The 19,593-nt window shown below is 53.7% G+C and overlaps 1 protein-coding gene across 1 annotated transcript in view; it reads left to right on the top strand.

The window, feature by feature from the left end:
• Window positions 1–1,589: 1,589 nt before the first annotated feature.
• Window positions 1,590–19,593, top strand: part of FOXK1 (forkhead box K1) — a 61,333-nt gene continuing 43,329 nt past the window's right edge. The window contains exon 1 of the mRNA XM_030846616.2: window positions 1,590–2,110. Coding sequence (XP_030702476.2) covers window positions 1,590–2,110 — 521 coding nt within the window. The remainder of the gene's footprint in view (window positions 2,111–19,593) is intronic.

Here is a 19,593-nt window from a genome sequence, read left to right on the forward strand (position 1 = left end):
AAGTTTTCCACCAAACTGCTTTCTAGAGGGGCTGCAGCGTTCTCCATTCCCGCCAGCAATGCGTCTGTAAACGTCTTTGTCTGAGATAAATATTGCTTGACTCCCTTAACTTCTCCCCATCTCCCTAACTCAGCCCCTGGCCTGGTCTACGAGTTTCCTAGCTGGCCTCCTATGGTCACACAGACCCCTTTCGGATTCAGGCTCTGCCCGACAGCCGGTGATCCTAATTCCGATATGTGGGTCTGCATGTTGCCGTTCTGCTTACAGCCCCTCAGTGGTTCCCATTGCTTTGGGGATCAGACCCCAATTACATGACTGATGCTGTTCAGCTGATGTGGTCAGTCTCTCTTTTCCACCTGTCAATCCTGGGAAGGCACCATGCTCCGTTCCTTAGCACGTGCTGTTCCTTGGCTGGAATGCCATCCCCGGACTCCAGCCCCCTCTCCTAATCATCGCTGGACTTCAGTTCAAGTATCACTCCTTAGGGAAGAGATCCCTGACCCCGTTTTTGTCTTCCTCCACCTTCAAGTAGGTTCTCCCGTTACAGCTTCTTGTAAAAATGTCTCTTACTTGCCCCCCAAGCACTAATTCTGTTTGTACCTATATATTCAACCATGTGACAGTTGGGCTAATATCTGTTGCAGCCCCAGGCTGGACAGTGGGTACGAAGACAAGCTTCCCACCCTAGGGGGGGCACACTCCCTACACATGTCACTGGGCAACAATGCCTCACGGGACTTGAGACAGCCGTAATTTTGTATGTATTTATAAGAATGTTACTTGATTCCTGTCCGCATCTCCCAGTACACCGTAAGCTCTACCAGGGAGGGTCTGTTTTCTCCCGCTCAATAATTATTAAATGATGGCAGTGTGCAGACACTGCCACCTTTTTGTAGGGGGCCCTGGCTGAATTAGGAATGCATGAAGCATTGCGGGATCTGAAGGATGCCTAAGGTGGCCAATTCTGCGTTTTCACAGAAGACTCCTCTGCAGGCGTCTGCCTTTCCCCATGAGACTGTGAGAGGTGTAAAGGGCCGGAGGCGACTGCACCGGGCCCTAGTATGGGTCCCAGGATACTTGTCTAGATACTTGTTGAGTGAATGTATGACTCCAAAAAGGAACACAGGGCATCAGGGATCGCAAGCATCTTTAGGCAAACTTCAGTTACAGCTCGAAACCCCTTAAACTAGGTGCCTAAGTATCGCACTTTAGGGTTGGCGGATGGAGCCACTAGGGCCCCGGAGACTGCTGACGTCAGTTGTCCCTTCTCCAGTGAGTGACCCAGGATCAAAACTTTCCAGGGAGACTTTTTCGGGGGTTCCCCACCCCAGTCCCAGGACGGAGGAAGGGACAGCCCATGGCCGGGGGCGGTGGGCGAGGCGCTACCCGGGGACCGGCGAGGCTGGCCGGGCGCGGACACTGTCCCCCACCCCGCCCCGCGCGCCCCCGCGAGCACCGGCGGGCGGGGAGCGCGGCCCGCAGGCTCCGCTCCGCCGCGATCCGGACCGGGATCCCGCGCCCGCCGCGCCCCGCGGAGCCCCGCCCCCTGCGCCGCGCCGCCGCCGGAGGCCGCTTGGAGCTGTGCGAACATGGCCGAAGTCGGCGAGGACAGCGGGGCCCGCGCCCTGCTGGCGCTGCGCTCGGCACCCTGCAGCCCCGTGCTTTGCGCCGCCGCCGCCGCCGCCTTCCCCGCCGCCGCCGCCCCCGCGCCCGGGCCCGCCGCGCCGTCTCCGCCGCCGCCCGCCCAGCCCCCGCCCCCGCCCCCGCCGCCGCCGGGCTCGATCGCCGGGGGCGCGGGGGGCGCGGCGGGCGAGGCCCTGGTGGCCGCGGCGGCCGCCTCGGTGCGCCGGAGCCCCGGGCCCGCGCTGGCGCGCCTGGAGGGCCGCGAGTTCGAGTTTCTCATGCGGCAGCCCAGCGTCACCATCGGTCGCAACTCGTCGCAGGGCTCGGTGGACCTGAGCATGGGCCTGTCCAGCTTCATCTCGCGACGCCACCTGCAGCTCAGCTTCCAGGAGCCGCACTTCTACCTGCGGTGCCTCGGCAAGAACGGCGTCTTCGTGGACGGGGCCTTCCAGCGTCGCGGCGCGCCCGCCCTGCAGCTGCCCAAACAGTGAGTGCCGCGGCCCCCGCCCGGCCCGGGCCCCGGGTCACCCCCGCCCCGCCCCCCGCCGGGCCTGGGCCCGAGATCAACCCGACCCCCGGGGACGGCCCCGGGAGCCCCGAGGACCGGGCCCGGAGGGTCGCCCTTGCCCCTCCCCAAGCTGGACACCAGGGTCGCCCTCTCCTCGCCACCCTGTTTGGACCCGGGTCGGCGCCAAACGCACTCCCGAGGAGAAGGGTTGGCGTCAGGCGGTGTCGCTCCGGGAGGTGCGGGGTCCCTGGGGGCAGCGGCAGTGCCCCCGGAAGGCCCGAGCCCCCGGCCATAGGGGCCAGCTGTGAACTTGGGCCGGGAGGGGACGGCCGGAGAGTGGGCTGGGGTCGGGACAGGAAGTGCCCTCTCCTCAGTGGACCTGAGGACGCAGGGCTGGGGTCGCCGCACAGTTGGGGTTCCTGGGCAGGAGGGGAAGAGGCCGGGCGGGGAGGCAGGGCAAGGAGAGGGGGACCCGGCGCGCTTGGGGACAGGCCGCGGATGCCCCACGGTGCTTTAGCGACATCCTCGCGTTCCCGGGCTCTTCCGGTTCCCGGGGCAGCTGCTCTGCCCCAGGAGATCTTGCTTTCCGGAGATCTTTTGATCAGGAGAAAGCCTGTTTGGTTACTCATGCGGTCCTTAGGCACTTTCTTTTTCTGTGTAGTAGTTGCTTCTAACTCCTCAGCAGTGTTTATATTTCTTCAGCGTGCTTGGGTTCCAGAGTTGTCTCTGACTAATTACTCTCGCTTTTATAAGCACCCTGGGTCCAGAGAGTTTTTGCCGGGGTGATTGCCTGTTTCTGTAACCATCTCCCCTTTCGAGGGTATTGGCACGTTTGGTTGTAAGTATTGTACTGAATACATTTCAACATCAACGATGACTCACTGGTGTTCGGGGCGTGAGTGGGCGGGGGGCGTATACAGACTTCGTTTTCCAAATGTGAAAGGTGTGTGTGTGTTTCTGTAAAATCAGGACTTGGTGAATGACAGAGTTGTTTTATCCCATGGTTGCTGTTACTCTGTTCTGCCTTTTCTGTGACCTACACACTCTCTCCATTTCTGGGCCCTTAAATGCATTCTGGGTCCAGTCCCTCACGGTGAGAAAGTGACAGGTAAACAGCGCCTTTCCCTCCCTGCCCTTCCCCGCCCTGCCTGGTGGCTCTCAGAGGCCCGTTCTGCTCAGGCCTCTTTTTATAATTCAGGTTCTGTAAGGGCAGCCGTCCAGCAACCTTGTTTTCACAGTTCCCTGCCTCGCTGTTGAGAGGGTGCAGCCCCGAAGAGGCCCCAGCTTACCGAGTCTCGAATGCACTAGTCTTTTCTCTAACTCAAGGGTAGGACATTTCAGCCCGAGGAGTCCTCAGATCACGTGCGAGTACCGAGTCCCTTGTTTATGAAACGTGGTTGGTGTTCATGCTGCCTTCCTAGCCCGTGTAGCCAGCAGCCCAGATGTCCCCTGCCCTCTGGCTGGGGCTTTGCCCACGGTGCGCGGCTGGCTGCGTTCAAGTTCAGTGGTGCTCTCAGCAACAGCGGCGCAGGCGGTGCTGGAGAATTTACGGGAACAGGAGAAACATGCTGGCGGAGAAAGACCACGTGGGTGTCCGTTTGCTTCTGAAACCGTCAAAGCCCGTGGACAAACATGTTAGCAGTCCGAGCAGGTTTATGTTCTTTTTATTTGAGAAAACTAAACCTGTAGGTGGTAGCATCTGTAGGACAGGCTGTTGGAAGCTGCTTTTTAGAATTAGATCAGGGTGCTTTGGCCCACCACGTGGAGAGTAATCAAGAAATGCTAATGAATTCAGAGGAAGGAAGTTGGACCTGTACGTTCTTGTCACCTCGAAATGGGAAATTCAGTGCTGACTTTCAAAGAACGGTAGCAGTTATTGTCTGTTTCCTCTCAGGCGTTGGTGCAGTTTTGCCATGAGTCTTCGAAGTTGTGAGTTTCTCCACCATAAATTCAGAGTTCTTATCCGTGTTGGAATTTTGTCATGTGCATTTTGTGGCTACAGCTGCCTGAGACTTGGAGCTCTTCCTTGTGTTGTAGCGTTTCACCCTTTCCTGCCCTGTGAGGCCGCAGCCCCCCTCCAGCGCCCCCAGGGCATGGCTCCCCAGGCCGCCCCTCCCTTTCCACCCCGGACTCAGGGAAGCACGAGGTGGAGAGGAGCCCCAGAGTCCACCCACACTTGTGACTACAAGTAAGTTTTTCCAAAACTAAAATGAAATAATTTTGAAATTACTGGTAGGGAGAAAATTCCACATGACACAACTTAGAGCTGACCTTGATCCATGACTGTGGGTACAGGCAGAGGGAGGTGCAGCAGGTCCTGGTGTAGCCCCTGCTGTGCGATTCTCCGGCCCTCGTTCCCCAGGGCTGGGCTGGGCACTTTTTATCTTTAAGTGGAGACACAGCACAGGAGCTGGCTGGCAGTAGGTGCGCACAGAGGAGTTAACGTTTGTTGAATGAAAAATCCATGAGTGAATATGCAGTTTCCCTGGAGGAGAAGCAGTGTCACCAACTTAGTGGGTTTCCGAGGTGGGTGGTCAGCAGGCCTTCCTGGGTCTGCGGGTGGACATGGTTCGTGTGTGTGACCGTAGGTCTTGATACCAGCAGATTTGGAGTTTGAATTAGATGTAATCTGTGAACTACAGGAAAAAGACCCATGCACAGCCTTGTACTTGCTCTTCCTTTCTTTCTTCCAACCTTCTTTCCTGATACTGTTATAAAATGAGCATGGACTACATGAATAATTACAGTAAAAACTAGACTTCTGTTTGTGGTGGTTTCTGTGAGTGGTAAGATGTATGTGATTCTTTTCTTCTTTTTACTTTTCTTTGTGTCCCAAATTTTCTGGGACGAGCATGGCTCTTTTTTTTCTTTTCAACACTAATTATTACAGAAAGTTTCAAGCATAGAAACAGAGGAGTGAGTTCCACGTGCCCATCACCCAGCCTCTACAGCTACCATGTTGTGGCCAAGCTTGTTTCATCTTCGTCCCCCCCCCACCCCCGACCCCCAGGTATTTGGAAGAAAATCACAAATGTCCTATCACTCCATCTGTAAATATTTCAGTAAAAGGTAAAGATTCCCTTTTTAAAACCTAACCACAATGTCCTTATCACACCTAGAAAATTGATAACAATTTCTTACTATCATCAAACTTCCAATGAATGTGGATTTCCCTTACCATCGCACGAATTTGTTTTTTTCTTTTCTTGCAGTGTGTTTGTTTAATCAGGAACCAAATCAGGTCCAGACACTGATTGGTTGGCATATCTCTCACATCTCTCTCAAGCTATAGGCTTCATCTCACTCTTTTTTTTTTCTTTTCTCAATGAAGAAACAGGGTCATTTGTCCCGTACACTTTCCCACGGTCTCTTTTTTTTATTTCTTTTTTTTTAATTTGCCGTGTTCTGAATTCTTTTGGCCATTACCTACACCAGGACTTTTTTTTTTTTTTAGAAGATGTTGGGGGTAGGAGTTTATTAATTAATTTACTTATTTTTGCTGTGTTGGGTCTTCGTTTCTGTGCAAGGGCTTTCTCTAGTTGTGGCAAGCAGGGGCCACTCTTCATTGCGATGCGCGGGCCTCTCACTGTCGCGGCCTCTCGTTGCAGAGCACAGGCTGCAGACGCGCAGGCTCAGTAGTTGTGGCTCACGGGCCTAGTTGTTCCATGGCATGTGGGATCCTTCCAGACCAGGGCTCGAACCCGTGTCCCCTGCATTAGCAGGCAGACTCTCAACCACTGCGCCACCAGGGAAGCTCCTCCCACGGTCTTTTTTTTTTTTTTTTTTTTTTTTGCGGTACGAGGGCCTCTCACTGTTGTGGCCTCTCCCGTTGCGGAGCACAGGCGGCCATGGCTCACGGGCCCAGCCGCTCCGCGGCCTGTGGGATCTTCCCGGACCGGGGCACGAACCCACGTCCCCTGCATCGGCAGGCAGACTCTCAACCACTGCGCCACCAGGGAAGCCCCCACCTGCACTCTTGTCACTCATTTTGGCTGCCGGCACATGTACCTCAGCGTGCTGACGCATTCTGCCCTCTGAAAGGCATGTTTTGAACGGCAGGTGTTACGGATCACGGCCTCCACATGCGCACTGTTAATAAAAGTAATTAACAGTAACCCCCAAGGCATTTTACTACATAAATAATTGTTTAGGCCTTATGAAAACATACAGGACATAGTTTCTCATTGCTGTTCCAACTGGTCATGTGAAGAATATCGAATTTGTTACTAACCATCTTACAGTAGTTCTCAGATTGAGATTATATTGAAATTAACTGGAAAATGCCCCAGACTTAGTGAAGACAGCAGGTGTCTGCCGAATGCCTCAGGGCCCAGCGTCCCAGAAACAGCAGCAGTGTTCCTTTTCTCCCCCACCCTCCTCACTGTGCCTCCCCAGTCTGCTGGGCGCCACGGGGTCCTTCCGTGACCCGAAGCCTTCTTCCTGGGTGGTTGGTATCTGTGTGCTGAGCTGGGGGTGCGCTCGGGGCAAGAGAGGGCATCAGATCAGTCTGTTGCCAGCGGCTGAAGATGTAGAGACTGAGATCGCGCCAGCTGTGTGTCCACGTGGAGAGGAGAGCGGTGACCAGGGGGCAGTGGCATGTGTGGGCCTGCTCGGAGCTGGGAGGGCCACGGAGCCAGCCGGTCATTCAGGCCTGACCCGGCAGGACCTGCGGGAGGGTGGCCCGGGGTCTGGCGAGGAAGAGATTCAGCTGAAAGACCTTCTGATGGAAGAACGTTCTGATCTAGCGACGGGGTAGAAGAGACAGTGCGTCTGGAAGCTGGAGGGATGATAACCACGCGGAATGAAGCTGGGGGGTCAGGGGTGCGGGGACGTGCCGTGGCGGGAACGGAGCTTTCGACTTAGGCCGCGTCTGGATGGTGTGGTCAAAACACGAAATGCGGCATTTTCTCTAAGTAAAAGCTGTCTAATGCTTTCCTTGCTAGTTGGCGGTTACTGTGTGTCACATGTATTTGTTCAAAGTTAGACTGTGTCTTGTTAAAGACTTTCTTTAAAAAGGTTTATATTTCACCAAGGAAGACATACAGATGGCCAGGAGGCACATGGAAAGGTGCTCAACATCACTAATTATTAGAGAAATGCAAGTCAAAACTACAGTGAGGTATATCACCTCACGATGTCAGAATGGTCATTATCAAAAAATCTACAAACAATAAATGCTGGAAAGGGTGTGGTGAAAAGGGAACCCTCCTGCACTGTTGGTGGGAATGTAAATTGATAAATCCACTATGGAGAGCAGTATGGAGGTTCCTTAAAAAAATTAAAAATAGAACTACCATAGGACCAGCAATCCCACTACTGGGCATATACCCTGAGAAAACCATAACTCAAAAAGAGTCATGGGGGGCTTCCCTGGTGGCGCGGCGGCTGAGAGTCCGCCTGCCGATGCAGGGACACGGGTTCGTGCCCCGGTCCGGGAAGATCCCACATGCCACGGAGCGGCTGGGCCCGTGAGCCATGGCCGCTGAGGCTGTGCTCCGCAACGGGAGAGGCCACAACAGTGAGAGGCCCGTGTACCGAAAAAAAAAAAAAGTCATGTACCACAGTGTTCATTGCAGCTCTATTTACAACAAACAGCCAGGACATGGAAGCAACCTAAGTGTCCATTGACAGATGAATGGGTAAAGAAGATGTGGCACATATATACAATGGAATATTACTCAGCCATAAAAAGAAATGAAACTGAGTTATTTGTAGTGAGGTGGATGGACCTAGAGTCTGTCATACAGGGTGAAGTAAGTCAGAAAGAGAAAAACAAATACCGTATGCTAACACATATATATGGAATCTAAAAAAAAAAAATGGTACTGATGAACCTAGTTGCAGGGCAGGAATAAAGAGGTCGATATAGAGAACAGACGTGAGGACACTGGGTGGGAGGGTGAAGCTGGGGTGAAGTGAGAGTAGCATGGACATATATACACTACTGAATGTAAAATAGTTGGCTGGTGGGAAGCAGCAGCATAGCACGGGGAGATCAGCTCGGGGCTTTGCGATGACCTAGAGGGGTGGGATAGGGAGAGTGGGAGGGAGGCTCCAGAGGGAGGGGATCTGGGGCCATGTGTGTGCATATGGCTGATTCACTTTGCTGCACAACAGAAACTAACACAGTATTGTGAAGCAATTATACTCCAATAAAGGTCTATTAAAAAGTAAAAAAAAATTTTTTTAATTAAAAAAAAAGGTTTATAGGAGTGTAGCAAATTGGGAGCTAGTACATTAAATCTATGTTCTAGTGTTGAGTTCACACTGAGTTTTTTGGGCTTATCACCCATATAAGAAAGTTTCTATAGTATTTAAAAAATCGGTCTATGAGAAGGATGGTATTTATCGTGTAGTATGTGTTGAGTTTATAATAAACTTATTAAAGCCTTTGTCATCGATGAAGGAATGGAATTGGTAGGTGCTAAAAGGGTATTGAGTAGAGTTTTTTTTGTTTTGTTTTGTTTTTTGCGGTACGCAGGAGAGGCTCTGGACGTGCAGGCTCAGCGGCCATGGCTCACGGGCCCAGCCGCTCCGCGGCACATGGGATCTTCCCGGACCGGGGCATGAACCCATGTCCCCTGCATCGGCAGGCGGACTCTCAACCACTGCGCCACCAGGGAAGCCCTTGAGTAGAGTTTTAAGGGTGTTCATAGTACTTTGGAAAAAGACACAGCTATGTTTAAAATTATGTGCTGAAATGAAAGCATTTGATTTGGAGATACGGTAATTTACTGTTTGCTGTTTTTGCATCTTGTGAATGTCAGGAGATAAGCTTGCTAAATTAATGACAACTGGAATTACAGTGATGCCTCGTTTCCATAATTAACGAATATTTAAAGGATTTCATATTAAAATGAGAGGATTTTATAACTTGCTTTTACTTTGATTTCCTGGAAAATAGGCCCTTGCATTGTGACTTGTTAGGAGATTTTGTAGTTAATTTTCATTGCTTCTGTCGCTTTTCACGAGTTTCTAGTTTTCTGGTAAGATGTTGCCAGTTGATCTAAAAAGAAAGAAAAATGTAATCTGCCTGTGTGCACGTGTTTCATGACCGTGTAAAGGGAAGCCAGGGAGGCATGCTGGGTGTTGTCCAGGGCTCTGCAGAGCGGCTGCGCTCTAGGCGTCCAGGCTGGTTTGGTGGTGACGGGCTGTGGCCGCACCCCTGAGGTGGACATCACAGGCTTTCTTTCCCTGGGTGCGATGGGGGTGAGCCAGCGCGGGGCTTGCCTCCCTTAGACCTGACGGTTCCGGCGCTAAATCCTGAGCTGCTTGCGAAAGGTGGCTTCTCTCTCCTGAGAACGATTTTCAGTCTGGACAGTTTGTCCGTGACTTGGTTAAGAAGGAACTTTTGCCCTTGGTCATCCGTGACGTGTTTAACCATTCGTTTCCCCTGATGTGTGTGTGTAGAGCTGAGCTCTGACCACCCTGCTGCCCACGGCTGCTGGCGTTCATCCCTTAGCAGAGGTCCCAGCGCTTCTGCAGGCCTTCCCTTCACCTGCCACCTGCGTTTCAAGGTATGCGGCTGCCTTTGGGCAAAGGTGCCTCTGGGCATCCCGTACCTCTACTTAGTCCATCAACTCTCAGGGTTTGGGGCCCTCACACATTACTGGGGAACCCAGAGAGCTTTTGTTTATGTGGGATTTGTCTGTTACACTTACCACATTCGAAATTAGAACTGAGAAATTAAACTCTATATATTAATCTATTCAAAAATAGCAATAATAAGCCTATTTCAAAAATAAGTTTTTATGAAAAAATAGCTCAGTCTATTTTGTATTTCAAACAAAAGAAGTTAGGGTAGGGGTATTCATTTTTTGGTATGTCTTTCATGTCTGCCTTGATAGAAGACAGCTGAATTTTATAGCTGCCTCTGCTCTTAGTCTGTTGTGATACATTGTTTCAGTGAAGTATATGAAGAAAATCCAGCCTTACAGAACTATGTAGCTGGGAAAGGGAGGAGTGTGGTAGTAGCCTTTCAGGAAATTGTGGATGCTCTTCGATGCCTCTCTGGAACTGGACAGTAGTAGTTTCTTAAACGTTAATTGCAGGATGGAATCTGAAACCTCATCAGTGGAGTTTTGGTGAAACTCCGTGAAATCCGTTGCTTTCTCTTGCATTTTGAATAAATCTTTTACCCATGTGTGAATTTGTAACCTCTTGCATTGGTCATGGAGAAAAATACTGATTGAATTATGTAGATCTAATGTCCATGTATCTTACCACACAAATGTTTTATCTTCGATTGGTAGTTAAATTGATCCCTTTGAACCCAACAACTCATTTTTTTTAAATGTATTTATTTATTTGTTTATTTTTGGCTGTGTTGGGTCTTCGTTGCTGTGCGCAGGCTTTCTCTAGTTGCGGCGAGCGGGGGCTACTCTTTGTTGTGGTGCGCGGGCTTCTTATTGCAGTGGCTTCTCGTTGCGGAGCACGGGCTCTAGGCGCGCGGGCTTCAGTAGTTGTGGCTCGCAGGCTCTAGAGCACAGGCTCAGTAGTTTTGGCACCTGGGATTAGCTGCTCCGCGGCATGTGGGATCTTCCCAGGGCTCGACAGGGCTCGAACCTGTGTCCCCTGCACTGGCAGGCGGATTCTTAACCACTGCGCCACCAGGGAAGTCCCACAACTCATGGTTTTGAAAATAGAAATCTATGAAAGGATCAGGCTTTTTGATGTAATTTGCTTTTTAAATTTGCTTTAAAAGTTGAGTGACAGTACATTTTGTAGAAATAAAGAAGTCATAACTTTGTCATTGAACTTTATTAGCATCTGGTGGCATAATTTGGCTTAAATTTAGTATTTTTTGTATCTACAATCAAGTCTTATTTCAGGTGGAACTATCCAGCTTGTCAGTTATTTCTGTTATTTTCCCACAGCCAAGCAGGGTGCTCTGGGGTTCCTGGATGACACCCCTGCTTTTTCCCTTCAGCCGTGGGTGTGGACCCACCAGGAAACAGCAGAGTGAAGCGGGTGGACATGGAGTGACTCAGCCCTCAAGGGATGTCAGTGACAAAACGGGCTTTTATGGACATTATTCCTTTTTTGGGGTTTTTTGTGTAACCTTTCTGAGCACACTTGTGAAAAACTCGGCCCCCTTTTGATAAAGGTAAACCTCATTCTACCCCTTCCCAATCCGGTCTTTTTCTCTCTCTTTCTTCCTTCCTCCCAGTAACTCAGCATCACACACAGGATAAAACACGTTTTTTGTCTATGCTGAAAAAGCTTTGCCTTTTGTGACTTGAATCATGAAAACCAGCGGGGCTTGTTGTTTTCCAGGAGGACGGTTGTAACGTCAAATGTGCTGGGATGCCTCCCTTGCCGCCCCCCACTTGCGTTGCTCTGTTTCACAGATTGCGTTTGGTTGGGGAGCAGCTATAGGATTCAAAAAGTGATTGTATATCTTTCAGTTGGGATTTTGTGCCAATCGTCATGTAAGGTGGGTGGTGCTGACCTGATGTGGCGGGTGTACCTTTGCTGGGGAACCCGCAACGCTGGGTTTCGGAGTGAGCTGCAGGGAGACCAGCCTCGGGAGCTGGGCATGAGTCCCCGCAGATGAACGCACGTTCCCGGGGCCAGGCTGTTGTCTGTAGAAAGCCTGCCCAGAAATCCTCCCTCCCGAGTGTGGTTTGGATACAGTTTACTGAGGAAATTAAGGAGCCTTCTTCATGTTACCAGGAAGTCTTGGCTGGAACCTTCCTCAGTGAAAAATAATTTGTAAATTTAGTAACTTTTTGGAGCTGATTTTGAAAGGATGTTAGAATGAAATCCGATGATACTAATGACAAAGCAGATGACAGAGCAGACAGGCTGGAGCCGTCGGGGCGACATGAAAAGGAAGATCGCACAGCAGAAGTTCGTGCTCTCCTCCACCTCCACCCGTGGGGATGTAAATATCTGGTCTGCTTGGCAGTTACGTCCCGACGCAGGGAACAGTGGCTCATCGCAGCGGGAGGAAAGCACCTTCCCTTCGGAGTGCCCAGCTCTTTGTTGATTCCATGTTGACCAGGAGCTCCCTTCGGAGTGCCCGGCTCGTTGACTGACTCCATGTTGACCAGGAGCTCCCTTCGGAGTGCCCAGCTCGTTGACTGACTCCATGTTGGCCAGGAGCGCTTGCTGCCGTTAGCCCCTGGCCTGCAGCGTGACTCGACTGATTGTTCAACTTTCTCAGCAATTCTGTTTTTCTCTGGCGTTGCGACGTGAGCAGGTTTTCCAGGCCTGCCCACCCTTGGTTGGCCGGGCAGGGATCTCCTGGAGTCTGGAACGGCCTGCAATGATAGAAGCGGCCAGCAGGGCAGCCCGGGTCCTGCGTGGCTGTTGACACTTGAAATGTGGCGAATGTGACCAAAGAACTGAATTTTAATTTTTTTTAATTTTTTTTTTTTTGGCTGCATCGCGCGGCGTATGGGATCTTAGTTCCCCGACCAGGGATCAAACCTGTGCCCCCGACAGTGGAAGCGCCGAGTCTTAACCACTGGACCACCTGGGAAGTCCCTGAATTTTAATTTTTATTTCATTTTTCAGTTAATTTAAGTTAAACTGCCTGCATGTGCCGTGGCCTCCGGGTGCTCTTGGGGACGTGGTAGGTCCATGGGTGCCCAGGCCCAGGGGTGTGGCTGCTGCCTCAGTTTACCCGCTCGCCTCCGAGGCACAAGTCTTGCTTTCCGCCCTGCGCTTCCAGGTGCAGGGATGGGAAGGCCTGGTCCAGGCCGTGGGGTCAGGTTGTGTGCGGGGCAGGCAGCCCTTCCGCAGAGGGGTCCCCTTCCCTGTCTGCACCCAGTCCGGATGGACGGTTCCGTTTTTCCCTTTGTTGCCCTTGTTCTTGACGCTAGAGGAAGAAAGTGAGAGGGTCTTAGACACGAGCCCTGTGAATGGCAGGTAAAGATGGAGACAGATTTGCAGCTTTGAGGGAAATTAAAAAAAACCCTCTCCCTGGCCCTTCATAGCCCTGGGTTTACGGTACGTGTTGGTTACGGATGGATCCCCTGCGAGTCCAACTCCTCAACGCTAGTGCTTACGTTTCTGTCCTTGCAGACTTTTAATTCCTTCGCAGGCGGACGTGTGCCTGTCGCGTGTCCACGTGGACGCCTGCTCGGACTGGGTGGTGCTGCCCCGTGTGCCCGCGTGGGGCCCGCGCGTCAAGCCCTCGGGGCTTCCCGGGGTCAGCTGCCGTACCGTGAGAGCGCTGGTCCGTGTCTGTCCTGCTCGGGGAGCTGGAGGTTCCGTGAGATTGGCACTGCGTCCGCAGGGCCAGCACACACCTGGCCCTTGGGAGGCACTAAGCGTCGGCTGAGTGTTTACCCAGGTACCTGACCTTGTGTGGCCTGCAGGCAGCTGGAAGGGTCCATTCCAACAGCTTGCTCATGGAAAGTACAGAATAGGGGTTTCTGATCAGTGGTGCTGATGCCGGGAACCAGGCCGGCACTGTCCGGTGTCATGTCCCCTCGTCCCCACCCCCTGGTTAGCTCAGCCTCTGGCGGCAGTGGTGTCCACACCAGGCCTGCCGGGAGGTTGTGCGGGGGCGTGTGATGGGCTTGGGCTGGCCCCGAGGAGACTGGAGCCGCTCCGTTGTAGCCAAACCCCGCAGGCTCCCGTTGGTCAAGTCTTCTCGGTACACGGCCGCACCCGCTCATTGACCGGCTACCACAGGGCACAAGAGCCTAAGGCGGCTTGCATAGCATGCTGTTCACCGTACACGGCCACCAGCGTCACAGCCAGCACCTTTGTGTGCCTGGTTCCCTTTACACAGAGCCCCCATGTTTCTTGTTACGCTGAAGCCTGGACATTTTATATATTTCTTTAGGGGATGGTTAACATGCTGGATCTTTTTTCCCTCGTTATTTTCTAAAGGGTCAGTGCTCACGGGTAGGAAGGAGGGGCCTCTTTTGCCTTCGTACTACAGTATGTATTTCCTCAGAACAAGGATGCTTCCATAGCCGCTGTCCTGGCAGTGAGTTCAGGAAACGTCACAGTAACTGTGACGCTTTATCACATCCTCAGCCCAGATGCCACTTCTGCCAGTTGTCTGGCGGCCTCCTTCGTGGTTTCCTGCGCCGTCCAGGCCGGATCCAGGCTGGAGGCTGCGCTCAGGTGCCCATCCCCTCAGCCCCGCTCGTGTCCACAGGAGTTATCTTATCGGATGTCTTTCAACTTAGGTTTGTCTAATTTGACAGCATCCTGGTCAGGTTCTGGTGAAGCTTCTTTGGCTGAAATGCTAGGAGGGGGTCGTGTGTCCTTTTGGGGGGTGTCACCCAGGCACATGGGGCCTTCTCGATGGGGTCATGTGGTCCCTTGGTTTAGGTGTTGTCAGGCTACTCCACCAAACAGTTAACTGTTTTTCTCCTTGTAATTAATAAGTAATTTTTGCGGTACTGGAATAAGATGTTAATTTCGTATACAGCCACAGTTACCGTTTCTAGTAACGGTTTTTAAATTCGCTTTTCAGATGTGTTTTCTAGGTCATGATCTTCATCTGCACATAGTGATTATTTTTGTCTCTTTCTCCCACTATTTCCTATCTCATTGGCTTTTGTTGTCTTGTTCAGTTGCCTATAGCCTCCAGGTGTTGCTAAATAAATACCATGACGATGGGCTCCTTTCTCATTTCTGGCCTGAGAGCTTACAAGCTGGTTCAGAGCAAATGCAGCTTTGCTGCTGAGATCCACTTTCTTCTTTTCCCCAGATTTCATTAGGTTTTTTTTTTAATTGAAATATAGTTGATTTACAATGTTCTGTTAGTTTCAGGTGTACAGCAAAGTGATTCAGCTTTATATATATATATATGTGTATGTACACACACACACACACATACATACATATACACACGTGTGTGTATATACATATATATTCTTCTTCAGATTCTTTCCCATTATAGGTTATTACAAGATACCAAATACAGTGCCCTGTGCTGTACAGTAGGACCTTGAAATCCACTTTCTCAAGGCAGCCTTCCCGACGCTTCTCTGAGTGAGGTCCCACGGGCAGCGCCCCCCAGCACCCCAGGGTGGCACCGTCTCGTTGTTGTTACTGGCGGGTTTGTAGTTAATCCTCATTCGGCACAGTCTGAGTGTCAGGGGAGCAGGGCTGCGCTTCTGGTTCGTTACTGTAAACCCGGTACCTACCAGTGTGTTTGCCAGTTCATAAATTCTTGGCAAAATTAATACACAAACAGCAGAGGTCTGAATGCAAAACTGAGCCGGCCACAGAAAGTGGCTGAAGGTTATATAGCAGCTTAGCTTTTCAAAGACCTGGCCGGCATACCTCCCAGCTGGGCGCCCTTGAACAGGTGACCTAACTCAAGCTCCCGTTTCCGCATCTGTAAGATGGGCACGCTGCCCACTCCCTGGGTCCTGAGAACTGGAAGCAGTGTGTTCACAGCCCTCGCCGCAGTGCCTGGCGCTAGATACACCCGGCGCAAGCCCCCGTCCTTGTCATCGTCCCTGCTGTCCCTGTGACCAAGTAGGAGAGGGACTGTGTTTGCTTGCTGAGCCGTCTGGCGTCAACAGTGAGATCCGGCCTGTTGCTGGGGAAGCCGTTGCCGTGCCTCAAGCTGGTCGTGCTGGGGCGGACCGGCCCTGTGCTCTCTCACCAAGGCGCCAGTCGCTAGTGGGGCTCCGCAGAGGGCGGCCTTTGTGCATGGGCTGTGGGACGGGCTCGGCTCCCCCACGATGCCTCCCGGCCGCTAAGGTTGTACGATCAGAGTGAATGAGGAGGGTGTGTGTTCTTGTGCTTCTCTGAGCTGCTTGTCGGGACGGAGGATGGGATCTCAGAGCACAGGGGATTTTACCTGCAGTCGGCTTGAGTGACCTCTGCGGGGTGCGGGGACCGGCTCACACTCGGGCAGGACACTGAGAGACAGGCAGGGCCGGGCCTTGATCTCAGGCCAGCCTCGGAGTCGCTGTTCGTGCCCGCAGTGTTTGTCCCCCACCAGCTGGGATGCAGGGCATCTGGCAAAGGAGAAGCTGTGACTTGGAGATGGATGCCCGGAACTGATGAAACAACTCATGTGCACTGCAGGGCATTGAAAATACAGAAAAGCGTAGAGGATCATGTAACGTGTCCTTGTTCACGTCCTGTCATATTTTTTTTAAATAAGAAAAACGACATGTTACGGTTGACATTGGGGTCCTCTGAGTTCCCGAGACCCGTAGGAGTTTGATGCTAGGCCTTTCTCGTACCTTCCACACCCAGAGACATCTGCGAGTGATGGTTCGTTTAGTTGTGTGTGTGGCGGGGGGGGCGGTGATTTACACAAGTCGTGTCATACAGTCTGCTTCGTTATACTGTGTGTGTTTTCCACGGCTGTAGAAAGACTGCTTCGTGGGTGAGACTGTCAGACACATAACTGACTGTGTCTTCGCAGCCCCACCATCTGACCACAGCCCTTCCCGGCCCTGTGGCCTCCTTCCCGGCATTCCTTCCCCTGTTCTCATCGCTCTAGCCTCTCAGCCCCCGTGCACCTGCGTACTCCCGGACCTCAGACGGAGCATCCCTGCCCGCCCTTCGACCCGTTGGCTCCGGCTCCTGTCCCATCCCGGGGGCCCCGGGCTCACCTGCAGCCTCCTCCCCTGAGCTCCCGGCTAGATCTAGGGGCCCCTGCGCGTCTCCATGCTGGACCTGGACGGAACCCCTGCCCACACCCCAGCGGCCTTTAGGTTCCTGAGGTCTCTGGTTTCCTTTCCTCGGGAGCGCTCCTGTGTGTAAGGCGCTGCGGGGGATAGGTGTGCAGGGCGAGCAGGACACACTGCCTCCCCGCTCCCGGGAAGCAGGAGAGCGACATTGTGACCACGGAGAGCGAGTGACGGTGAGACTTCAGGGGATGCGGGCACAGTGAGGAAGGCCCCGCAGGAGGCGGGGGAGACGGTGGGTGGCAGGCCTTCCTGGGAAGCGACATCTTAACTGAGGTCTGAGTTACGAGCTGGTGACGGGGAAGAGTCAGGGCAGAGGCTCGGGGGCCAGGGTGGGGTGCTCTGATGGGGAAGCCAGAGATGGAGCGGACAGCCTCGGGGCCCCCCTGCAGGTTCAGAGGAGAGAAGTGATGTGGGCACCGCCAGGGCCACCCAGTGGGACGGACCGTGGGGGCCACGCTCAGGCATGAGGACCGGGGTGCTGGCTGCGGCCGTGGCAAAGGCTCATAACCCTGAAGGCCGTTGGGGACGTGGCCCACGGGCTGGGTGACGGGCTGCCTCTGAGGGTGGGGGAGGGTGAGGGAGGATGGCCCCCGGAGCCCCCAGGGGCGGCCGGCGGCCTCCAGCTCAGGTCCTCAGCCTACACAGGTTCGTCCCGTGTCGCCTGACCTTGTCGTGGGGTGGCAAGGAAGTGTACACACAATGTCTGGAACCCAGGAGACGGGTGGATTTTATTCATCTGAGCGCCAGAACATTGTTAGGAAGGGTTGTTTTATTCTGTGTGGTAAGACTAAAAGCATCAGTAATAAACCACATGATTTGGGGGAAGCCCCGGCCCGGGGACTGGGGCTCCATGATGTTCAGAGGGGTACCTGCTCTGCGGGAAGTCCCTCCAGGATCTGGACGTGTTTCCAGCTCATCTTTCGCGATGCAGCGCCTGTAGAACAGTCCATGATAACGGGGGAAACTACCTGACCCGTGATTCCACTTGCAGAAGGGAGTTTGTGAGAGCCACGTAAGATAAAGGTTACAGAGGCTGAAAACCCTGCTAGTCGCTGATACAGAAAGCCAGACATCGTAGAGAAGTTGTGTGGTTTTTTGTTTGTTTTGAGAGTAGCTATCTGAATATTTGGAAAATCGGCTACTACTCACTTAATAAAACAACCTGGGAGGGAAGTACTCAAGACAGTGCGGCTTCAGGTCCTGCCCTTGGAGCCTTTTTGACGGCAGCAGCGCTGAAAGCATCTCGCTCACAGGATTGTGAGTAAACGTTCTCTTTGTTTCTGAGCCCCGCGGGCTGAGATCCAGCCCACAGTGGGCTTGTCCAGATGTCAGCGAAAAGGCTGGGGCAATGGCTGGAGCCTTTGGTCGTCCCTCACCCGGGTTCTAGGCGCCCTTCCTTCTACGTGCCAGGCTGTGAGGTGCGCGGCTTCCGGGCCTCTCGTGGGAGGCGCGCGTGTGCACCGTGGCCCAGCCGCAGCCCCGGCAGCACGGGGGGGCCCGTCCCACCCTGGCCAGCTCCTCGCCGACTCCCCAGCCCCATGGAGACCTGGGCTTTGCCCGCCGCTTCCCAGTGAAACCCGGAGGATTTGTCTCTAGCTGCCGAGCGCCTTCTATGTGCCAGGGTCTGTCCTCGGCCCCGGTCACCGTCTACGAGGGACAGGCACAGGGCCGGCCGCGTCCACCCGCAGGGGCGCTTCTTCCCGGGCCCCGAGATGGCGTCTCTCTCCAGCCCGCTGTCACACTGGGTCCCAGGAGCCCCTGGCCTGGTGTGGCGTCCTGGGGTGGGCGGGTAGGGCCGTGAGGACGGACCGCAAGGCAGAACAGCGTCTCCCTCCTGTTTTAGCACATATGTTGTGCTAACTTGTAAGACTTCCCCTGATGGCATTTTGATCTATGAGCTTGGATCCGCGCGGCGCATGTCATTTTTCTAAAGCACATTGTTTTCGTTTGTTTCTTAAATGCCCGTGAGATTTGCAGTGGTGTCGCTGGCGGCCGCACGCAGCGGGAAGAGCACGTGCTGTGACACCGAGGCCCGCAAGGAGGGCTCTCGGTGATGCAGTGAGAGGTGGTCAGCCGGGCCCCGGGTGGGGAGGGCGCGTCGGGGCAGCGCAGTCCCCGGTCTCCTCTGGGCCTCCTTCTCCTCAGCGGGCGTCCCGAGCTCTGCCTGCCCCTGAGACTCCGTGAGGCCCCCACCTCTCCCGTGTCCCTGCCACCCCGGGCCAGGACACCCCGGGCCGCTCGTCTCCCACGTCAGCTACCCCAGAGCCTCAGCCACCCTTCTAATTGCGTGGCATCAAATTGACCATCGTCACTGTTACTAAGCGTAAGTTCGGGGGCGTCCAGTGCGTTCACACTGTCGTGCAGCCGTCGCCACCATCCATCTGCAGAATTTCTCATCTCCCCAAACTGCACCTCGGTCCCCTCTGACCGCCAACGCCCCAGCCCGCTCCCCCAGCCCCTGGCACCCGCCCTCTGTGGGCCTGACCCCTCTCGTGTCCCTGTTTGCCCTTCGCTTTCACGCTGCCGTCGGTCCAGGTGGGTACAGCCTTTAACTTAAGTGTTTCTCACACAGCCATCCCTGCTGGGCCCCAGCGCCCAGTGCCTTCCCTGCCATGCCCCGCCTGGAGCACGTCCACCTTCTTCCGTGGGGTCACCCAGTGTCACTGCCTCGGGGCTGGGTTGGGGCACTCACTGTCTGCACTCTGTGTTTCCCCACGTGTTCCTGTAGTTTATAATCGTTTATTTCCTATATGATGTATTTGTGTGTCCTCCCCTCCCCACTTCCTGCCCCATTCATCTAGAAGGCCCTGAGGGCGAGGGCGTGTGTGGAACTGT

Source organism: Globicephala melas, chromosome 15, assembly GCF_963455315.2.
Source record: "Globicephala melas chromosome 15, mGloMel1.2, whole genome shotgun sequence".
Classification (NCBI taxonomy): Eukaryota; Metazoa; Chordata; class Mammalia; order Artiodactyla; family Delphinidae; genus Globicephala; species Globicephala melas.